Source organism: Pinus tabuliformis, chromosome 4_1, assembly GCF_031772625.1.
Source record: "Pinus tabuliformis cultivar Carrire ecotype Pingquan chromosome 4_1, CPIR1, whole genome shotgun sequence".
Taxonomy (NCBI): domain Eukaryota; kingdom Viridiplantae; phylum Streptophyta; class Pinopsida; order Pinales; family Pinaceae; genus Pinus; species Pinus tabuliformis.
In genome coordinates, this window is record NC_142303.1 from 589,326,084 (window position 1) to 589,336,567 (window position 10,484).

General features: G+C 39.9%; 1 protein-coding gene across 1 annotated transcript in view; it reads right to left on the reverse strand.

The window, feature by feature from the left end:
• The window catches only part of LOC149177341 (uncharacterized), a 223,769-nt gene extending 214,086 nt beyond the window's left edge, over positions 1-9,683 (reverse strand). Inside the window, exons 1-2 of the mRNA XM_089420096.1 lie at positions 9,349-9,683; positions 9,195-9,235 (exon numbers count right to left, since the gene is read on the reverse strand). Coding sequence (XP_089276222.1) covers positions 9,195-9,235; positions 9,349-9,496 — 189 coding nt within the window. The 5' untranslated portion in view covers positions 9,497-9,683. The remainder of the gene's footprint in view (positions 1-9,194; positions 9,236-9,348) is intronic.
• Positions 9,684-10,484: the final 801 nt, after the last annotated feature.

Here is a 10,484-nt window from a genome sequence, read left to right on the forward strand (position 1 = left end):
CTTGAATGTGCTTTAGATGCTCTTCCCAAGTTTTGGTTCATATCGAATGAGCACTTCTCCAGGTTGGCATATAACTTGTGTCACCACAAGGTGTTTAGCACTTGTTGAATGTGTTTTAGATGCTTTTCCCAAGTTCTGTTAGAAGCCACAGACTCTCATTCAACCCCACAATGCCACTAGATTGCATAGAGAATGGAAAATGGATCATGAAAGTAGAACCCAGTGTTAATATTTCCACCACAAAGGTGTAATAAATTAATAATAGAAACCAGAAAATCTGTAGGAAGGTGAGTGCCTCTTACACACAGATATAGGTGAAGGGGACACCATTGCATTTCATCATTAATAGTGGCAGCTAGAAGTACCAGATCTTAGTGTAGGTCATCAAGAAGGTGAAGCTGCCAACAACATCTCACCCCTAGTCATACATCATCAATTGGGTGAGCCAGGGGCAAGATATCCACATTAGTCAGTGATGTTGCCTACAATATGCCATTAAATCCTTCAAAGATAAAATGTGGCATTGCACCATTTAAAGTTTGTGATGTTCCTTTAGGACAGCCATATATGTGGAAGTGTCATTTTGTATGTTAACTGATATGAAGATCCATTATATTGCATCAAATCCTTCAAAGATAAAATGTGACATTGCCCCATTAAAAGTTTGTGATGTTCCTTTAGAACAGCCATATATGTGGAAGCATCAATTTGTTTGTTAACTGATATGAAAATCCATTATATTGCATCAAATGCTTCAAATGCTTCAAAGATAAAATGTGACATTGCCCCATATAAAGTTTGTGATGTTCCTTTAGGGCAGCCATATATGTGGAAGCGCCATCTTGTTTGGTATCTGATATGAAGATGTTAATGTTAGGCAACAATGGTATGTTCTATGCTTTAGAGCAATTTTACTTCAATTTCTTAAGTAGCCCAATATCAATATCCAGTTTAGCAATCACATCAACATGATAGTAAAATGCAGATAGAACATAAACATAAATAGTAGAAGACAAGCCAAGACAAAAGGACACAAGATGTGGCAACAGCCAGGGACAAACCCCAATGTCGGGAAACCCTTGATCAATTCTTCGTATAGTCTTCAATAGTTCAGCAGAGAGAGATAGTACAATTTACAAATCTGATCATTTATGACAGCAGCAAAAGAGCCCTAACCAGAAAAGTCAATGTTGGTCAACAGGGCAGATTTGCCCCTCAACTAATTGGTCAACTTTAGTCAACTTTGGCCTCCAAACAGCAAGATGAATCAGCCTCAAAACAACCCAAAAATAGCCCAATGAAAATATGGTCAAACAGCCCACCTACGGTCAACCCTAGCTACAGTCAACGTTGGTCAAAGTCAATGTTTAGCCTCGATTTCTGTGCCCAGAAATGCGGCCTGCTCAAACAAATATAGCCCTCACAAAAAACGCAATCAAAGGAGGTCAATGCATGCTGGTCAATGCTTGGTCAAACTATCCAAAAATTCGGTCCCCTGAAATTTCGGCCTCCTAAAATTTCGGACGTGATGAGAGAGAGAGGCCCAAAAATCCGTACCCAGTCAATGAGGAGAGAGAGAGAGAAGTGTGAAGATAAGTGTGTCCAAATGAAGCTAAGGCATCATGTATTTATAGCAAAAGTTGAGGATGAATAGACGTGACTGTTGGGCTTCTGAGCCTACATAAATTTGTTGGCTAACCTTGAAAATTTGTCCATAATCAAAATAAATTCATAACTTCATTTGTACATGTCGAAATCGGATGATCTTTAGATCAATCCTACACCTTTTGGGGAGAGAAATCCAAGAAAAATATCAGTTGTCATAAATAAGATGACCCATGTGGAGTTTGGCCCTACTTGCCAATTTTAACACTCCCTCTCAACTAGGGAGAACTCCATCTGCTAATCCATCTGCCAATCTGTACTATTTGTACTATCTCTGCCATCAATGCACTGCTCTGCTCTGCTCTATTGAACTATGAAGAAGAATAAGTGATCGAGAATGTATCATACCATTCTCTACTGACCCGAAGTCAGTCCCCAATAAAAGAGAGTGTCTCATACCACTCTTACTGACCCGAAGTCAGTCCCAAATAAAAGAGAGTGTCTCATACCACTCTTACTGACCCAAAGTCAGTTCCCATTTATCCCAGATCAATATCAATCATCCTAACATAGGGAGTATGGTAGTACACGATGTGTCCATCGGTAGTACTATGGTCCCTATCCTCATTTCCCTACTCATTGGCCAGATGAGAGGTACTTCCCATGAGTCCTATACTGCATGGGTAGGATGTCTTAGCAGGAGAAGGATGAACCACTCATCCTGCCGACATGTCGCCAAGGGATATTACAGGGGAAGGCTGAACCACTTACCCTATACATAGCAAACCACTAGAAGAAGGCTAAACCACTCACCCTATGGTTGCTCATCGCTTCAAGAAGTACCCCAAGCCGCCTGAAGCTCCCAGAGCTCAATGTCCATCTCATACAGGACCCTCATAAGAGGATCTCTCCACGACTCCAAGTCATTCTCGAAAGGCCAAGAATTTGACCTTCCCCAGGGGCTTCATCAGAATATCGGTGACCTGCTCATCAGTCCTAATGTGATGGAGCCTTATTGCTCCTCGTTGTTCCATGTCCGAATAAAGTGGTACCTGATATCTATATGCTTGGAGCGATCATGAAACACGAGATTCTCTGATAATCGGATCCCACTCTGGTTGTCGTAGAGGATCGCGGTGGTATCCAGCACATGTCAAAATAGCTCACTGAAGAGCTTCCTCAACCAAACAGCTTCACAAGAGGCCATACTAGCAGCTATGTATTCGGCCTCGGCGGTGCTCAAGGCAACCAATTTCTGCTTCCTGCTTATCTAGGATATCGAAGCAGAACCCAAAGAAAAACAACATCCAGAAGTGCTCTTGCGATCCACCACACTACCAGCCCAATCAACATCAGAATAACCATGCAGCGTCACATTTCCAGCAGTGTATCTCAGTACATGAGTGATTGTGCCCCAAAGATATCTCAGAAGATTCTTGGCAGCAATCCAATGTATATGATGAGGCTCAACCATGTATTGGCTCAATATGTTAACTGCAAAACAGATGTCTAGACGGGAGTTCACCAGGAACATCAGTGCTCCTATGAGTTGACGATACTCAGAAGCATTTCCCAATTCAGGTCCGGCAGCACTACCACATAACTTCTTAAAGTTAAATTCCATCGGAGTAGTCACAGGCTTGCAGTCCACCATCCCAAATCTTTCCAATATCTTCACAACATATTTTCCTTGAGAGAGGAAAATTTCACCTGGCTTTTGCTAGACCTCCAACCCTAGGAAATAGTGCATCGGTCCTAGGTCCTTCATCTCAAATTCAAAAGCCAACTCCCTCTTACATTTGTGAATGAGAGGATCTGCACTTCCATCAACTCCATGCTTGATTTTGTAGAGCCACTTAGAGGTGACAACTGATTTGTCCTGAGGTCTAGTGACCACATCCCAGACATCATTCTTCATAATTGACTCGTATTCTTCATTCATAGCATCCCTTCCATACTTTATGCTTCACAACTTCTTTGAATGATGAAGGCTCATTTTGAATGATAGTGCTCATGGTGGTCAAATATCCTTGATACCTGTTCGGCTTCTTGCTTTCACGGAAAGTCCCCCTTGGTGCAATGTGTCTCTCAGCATCTTCGAGAGTCTCCCTAAGCCATGACGGTCTCCTCTTGGAGGAGAAAGGCTCATGAGGAGGAGGATCTATAGGATCCATAGGTTCATCAACATCAAGCATCGTTTTGTCCTCTTTTTCAACCTGATTTCCGGTGTCAACTTCTTTGGCCTTCCTTTGGATAGAAAGGTTGATGATCTTCCAGAGGGCCATATCTTCGTCGAAGGTGACATCATGACTTATCTCAACTTCCTTTTGACCAACCACACAAATTCTATATCCCTTGGAATTTTCACTATAGCCCACAAAGATTCATTTCTTCCTAGATGCACCCAATTTGCTTCTTTTCTCTTTCGACACATGAAAATATATGGGACTTCCAAAAATTCTAAAATGAGAGACATCAGGTTTCTTACCAATGAACATTTCTTCGAGAGTCTTGGAGTCCAATGCTTGATGAGAGCATCGGTTTTGAACATACACGACGGTATTTGCAGCGTCGGCCCATAGAAACTTCGGAAGGCCTTAATCATGTAACATGGCACAAACAGCTTCTACAATAAGGTGATTCTTCTTTTCAGCCACACTATTTTGCTCGGGGGTCTATGGTGTTGTAGTCTCCCTCTTAATGTCAGCGTCTCTGCAATATTCTTGGAAAACATTGGATTCGTACTCGGTCCCATTATCAGTCCTCAATATCTTGATTTTCTTCTCGAATTGGTTTTCGATCAAGGCTTTGAAATGTCGGAACCAGGTGAACACTTCTTCCTTCTTCTTCAAGAAGTAGATCCAGGTCTTGCGAGAATAATCATCCGTAAAGGTGAGATAATATAAGTATCCTCCCAAAGAGTTTAAGCGCATCATACCACATATGTCGGAGTGGATCAATTGCAATATATCTGTGGTCTTGCTATTACTTGAGGGGAATGGTCCCCTTGTAAGTTTTCTTTCGGCACATCCCGGACATACACCTTCATGCTCTACTTTGAACTCGGGCATACATGTCACCATTTGTCTCACATCGGGTAGGACCTTATAATGAATATGGGCAAACCTCCAGTGTCGTAATTCAAATTGTAGAGATGTGTCGCAAGACATGGCTCCCAATGGACTTCCTCCATCTTAATACAAAGTGTCAACCCTGAACCCAAGAGTAAAAGCATCTTTGAAATTTCTTTTCCAAACACGTACCTTTCCATCGATGAATGCCACCTTGAATCCTTTATCTTCCATCGCTGAAATGGACACCAGGTCCTTTTTGAGATTGAGTACATATAGTACTTCTTCCAAATGAATAGTGTTACCTTGATTCAATTGAAGGGTAACATTCCCTACTCCCTTCACGGGATAGGTGGCATCGTCTCCAAGGATGATCTCCAAGTTTGTCTCATCTTCTATCAGATTAGAGAGGGCTTCCTTGTATCCGGTGAAGTGCCTTGAGGCACCACTATCAATCAACCAATTTCCCAAAGTGTCCGAAGGAGAGGCAGTGGAGAGCAAGGATAATTTTAGGGGCGAATGTTCACCCTTTGGCGAAATTAAGGGGTTTTAAATTTTTGGTGGGCGAATATTTTGTATCATAGTACATTTTTACAAATCACCTCAAATAGCCCACCTTATTTTAAGGGAGAGGGTAAAAAAGGTAAATTTAGCCCTTGAAATTAGGACTTACAACCTTCCATTCGCCCATTTTCAAGAATAGGTTTTATTTAAGTGAATCCATTCGCCCATTTTCAAGAATAGGTTTTATTTAAGTGAATCCTATGGGCCAAATACCATATTTATAAAATAGGTATGGTAAATTAATAAAAATATAAATAAATGAGAGGTATGGTAAATAAATAAAACATTTTTTATATTTACTCCATAAATCACCTTATATACATGTAACGGTGTAAACAAATAAAAATATAAGTAAAGTGGAGGTATGGTAAATAAATAAAACGTATTTTTATACTTACTCAAACGGTATGGTAAATAAATAAAAATATAAATAAACTAGACGTATCGTAAATAAATAAAACCTCTTTTTATATTTAGTCCATAACCCTCGTTCTATTTATGAAGGCTCAAGAAAGAGGTTTTATTTAAGTGAATCCTATGGGCCAAATACCATATTTGTAAAAGAGGTATGGTAAATTAATAAAAATATAAATAAACGAGAGGTATGGTAAACAAATAAAACATTTTTTTATATTTACTCCATAAGTCACCTTATATTTACGAACACTCAAAAAATGGGTTATATTTAGGTGAAACCTATGGCCAAAATACTATGGGACAAATACCATGGACTAGATTGTTATTAATACCATGCAAAAAACCATTATTAACACTAATATTAGAATTAATAAAAATAAAAATGGCACATGGTATTGACCCATGGTATTCACCAAAATGGCACATGGTATTGACCCATGGTATTCACCTGGAATGTAGCCTATTTAAATGGGGGAATTAAACCAGCATGTAGCCTATGCTAAGATTCACTAGGACTTTACAAAGTTTTATTATTTAGTGAAAGACTCGCGAAGATCTTACAAGATTTTATAATTGAGTAAAATATTCGCCATGCCTGGTGAGAGATTCGCCAAAAAATTATATATACATATTATATTGTTGATAAAATCGCCTTCCATTTTTCCTATATACCATGGAGATTCGCCCATTTATTATATTTATAAATTTAAGGGGGGTTCTTAAATTTTTCCCTGGTGGAGAGGGCCAATACAAGATAGTACTCTTTTTGCTTATTGTTAACAACATTGGATTCTTCATGCCTGGAGTTCCTTGATTACTTATAGGGTCGACCATTTCTTTGATGTCCCGTGTTCCTTTTTCCCTTACCATTGGACCTGCCATTCCTTTGATGGTTGTTGTTGAAGTTGCCCCTGGAATGATTGTGATCATCATGTGATGTGTCCCTTACTATTTGGACACTCCCTTGCATAGTGGCCAAACTTATTGCAAACAAAGCATCTTCCCTTCCTTCCATTTTTGAATCTCGGTCTTCCTTGACTTTGCTTCTTTGAACCTACATTGTTCTTCCTCTTAGCATGAGCGGAGAATGCAATGGGGTTGCTTCTGTCAGAAGGCATTTCCTGTTCCACCATTCTTGTTTCTTCTTGAATGCATCTCGACATCAATTCTTCAAATCCTGGAATTCGATCATTGTTGAGTATAGTGGTTCTAAATACATACCACTCAGTTGGAAATCCTCAAGGGTGGTGAGAGTAAGTTCCCTGTCAGGAATGACTTCTCCAATCGAGAGTAGATCATTCATGATCTCAGTAATCCTCAAGAAATAGGATTGAATGTCCTCGTCTTTGCCCTTCTTAATATCCTTCAACTTATTCTTGAGAAATAGAATTTTATTAGCATTTCTAACCTTGAACATGTAGACCAATCTATCATAGAACTCCTTGGAGGTCTTCAACTCAAAGATATAGGCCACCAGATGCTTGTCGATGGAATCCCTGATAATCTTCTTCGCTTTGACTTCAGCGCTATTGTACTTGGTCTTCGCAGCAGCCGGTGAATTTAAAAGAGGCTCAGGGATTTTACTCTGCACATAATCCATCACTTCTTTTTCTTCCAAGGTCAAATCAAGAGACATATTCCATCCATGATAGTCAGATTTATCATGAAGCTTGTCTTCAGCCGGGAAGTAGGATGAGGAACTCATTGAGCCTTTTGTCCTTGTCCAACTGTCTTTGGTGATTTCTCTTTCACTCTTGTTTGGGCTTTGTCTTCACCTCGGCTTTGATACCATGTTAATTTTAGGCAACAACGGTATGGTCTATGCTTTAGAGCAATTTTACTTCAATTTCTTAATTAGCCCAATATCAATATCCAGTTTAGAAATCACATCAACATGATAGTAAAATGCAGATAGAACATAAACAGTAGAAGACAAGCCAAGACAAGAGGACACAAGATGTGGCACCAGCCAGGGACAAACCCCAATGTGGGGAAACCCTTGATCAATTCTTCTTATAGTCTTCAATAGTTCAGCAGAGAGAGATAGTACAATTTACAAATCTGATAATTTATGACAGTAGCAAAAGAGCCCTAACCAGAAAAGTCAACGTTGGTCAACAGGGCAGATTTGACCCTCAACTAATTGGTCAACTTCAGTCAACTTCAGCCTCTAAACAGCAAGATGAATCAGCCCTCAAAACAACCCAAAAACAACCCAGTCAAAATCTGGTCAAACAACCCACCTGTTGTCAGCCCTAGCTGCAATCAACGCTGGTCAAAATCAACATTTAGCCTCGATTTTTGTAACCAAAAATGCGGCCAACCCAAACAGAGATAGCCCTCACAAAAAACGCAGTCAAAAGAGGTCAACGCATGCTGGTCAACGCTTGGTCAAACTGTCAAGAAATTCGGTCTCCTGAAATTTCGGCTCCTGAAATTTCGCTCTCCTGAAATTTCGAACGTGATGAGAGAGAGAGGCCCAGAAATCCTTACCCAGTCAATGAGGAGAGAGACAGAGAAGTGTGAAGATGAGTGTGTCCAAATAAGGCTAAGGCATCATGTATTTATAGCAAATGTTGAGGATGAATAGACGTGACTGTTGGGCTTCTAAGCCTACATAAGTTTGCTAGCCGACCTTGACAATTTGTCCATAATCAAAATAAATTCATAACTTCATTTGTACATGTCAGAATCGGATGATTTTTAGATCAATCCTACACCTCTCAAAGAGAAGAATCCAAGAAAAATATTAGCTGTCATAAATAAGATGACCCATGTGGAGTTTGGAACTTTGGCCCTAGTTGCCAATTTTAACAGAAGATCCATTGTATTGCATCAAATCCTTCAAAGATAAAATGTGAAATTGCCCCCTTTAAAGTTTGTGATGTTCCTTTAGGACAGCCATATATGTGGAAGCATTATCTTGTTTGTTAACTGATATGAAGATCCATTATATTCCATCAAATCCTTCAAAGATAAAATGTGACATTGGCCCATTGAAAGTTTGTGAAGTTCCTTTAGAACAACCATGTATGTGTAAGCATCGTCTTGTTTGTTAACTGGTATGACGATTCTAAACCATATATGTGTAAGCATCGTCTTGTTTGTTAACTGATATGAAGATCCATTATATTGTATTTGAAAGATAAAATGTAACATTGCCCCACCTAAAATAAATTTGTGATATTCCTTTAGGACAGCCATATATGTGGAAGCATCATCTTGTTTGTTAACTGATACGAAGATCTATTTGTTAACTGATTTATTTTAGTAAATATATAGGACAATGCAAAGTGGCCCTAAATTATGCATTCCCAAAGCAGCCCTCTAGCTGCTTGGAGAATCCTTTTACAATACATGTATATTTATTCATCATTGAAAACATCTAAGCTATATCTGCCCTCATCGCATAACGGTGAACCCACAATTATGACCCGGGATGCACTTCAACATTAAATTTTACCTTAACAGAACATATAACGTGACCCTAAAAGGCAAAGGGATGAATGAACGAAATATTTATAAAAATGAACTTACTTGCTTATCCCTGACAGCATCCTCAATCCGCTTCTTGACCGCTGTTACATGAGTAGGAGCACAAATCATTTAAAAGATGACACATAAATTTCATTACAATAAAGGCAGACAGTGGCGACACAGAGAATCGACCCCAAGCCACACACAGACATACCTGGTTTGTCAACTTCGTGCTTAAAGAGGTGAAAGAGATGAAAAAGCTGCTGCCTGGAGAGCATTCCTGAGTTCTGCAAACTTGTGGAGCCCACGCTGGTGTCTTCCAGGCTGAATTCGGGGTCTACGATCGATTGCGAGGCTGACATTTTAGTCCCTGAAATCCTACGCGGACCCTCTATTATGAGACAACGCTAAATGGGAAACCAGCAACGACTCCGAGAACAATTGCGTATCAAGCCACAATGGACCGAGTAAGAGGGGACATGAATCCCAAATTTTATATCCTTTTTGTGGTCATTCAAAATTTTATTTGTATAAGGTCGAGACAGTGCGTTTTTTTTTTTTTTTTTGTAAGCTAAGGCGAAATTCTATTACTTCAAATATGGAAAATATACAAACATAGGCAGGTCATTGCCCGCCCTTAAGGGAAACCAGGTAACATCGATAGTTTTTGACAGCCATCCACAAAAAATAGATATTCAGTCTATCTAACCATACAAAAATTGCAACTATATGTTCTACATACAAACTGTTTCGTCTTTGAGACATTACCATTCAGGAGTTCAAAAATTCAAAACTGAAAATGATAAAAACCTCTTGACAGCAGTGTCCATATCCTATTTATTCATGGTGTCCAGCTTTGGTCCGCTTTCTGTCTTAATCTCTATGCCATTTTCTTTGAACAGCTGCAGAATTTTATCCATCTTTCGATCCTGCATAATCAAAGTCAACTGAATGTTCCTGAGTTCCCTCTTGAAGGTGGGGAGACCTTTAGCTAATTCCACCATTTCAACAGCTACCTGCTCCATGGCTTTTGCCAACAATCGCTTCATGCCCCAGTAAGTATGCAGAGACTGTTTGTATAGCGTCATTCTCCCTCTAGTGTGTCCCGGATCAGGGAGAAAACTCTCCCAGTCCTCCATCTCCGGGTCCGAAGCTGCCTGCAAGGCCTCCTCTTCTAAGTGATCTATAATTTTCCTGATATGAGGGTTTGTTTCTTGTATATAGGCTTCCTCTGCTTCAGTCAACTTCCTCCTCATGTCCCGCTTCCCTTTCCCCCTACCTCTACGCTCAGGAGTTGCTCCAGCTTCCACATCGGGTCCTTGCTGTCTTCTTCCTCGACCGCCTCCGCCA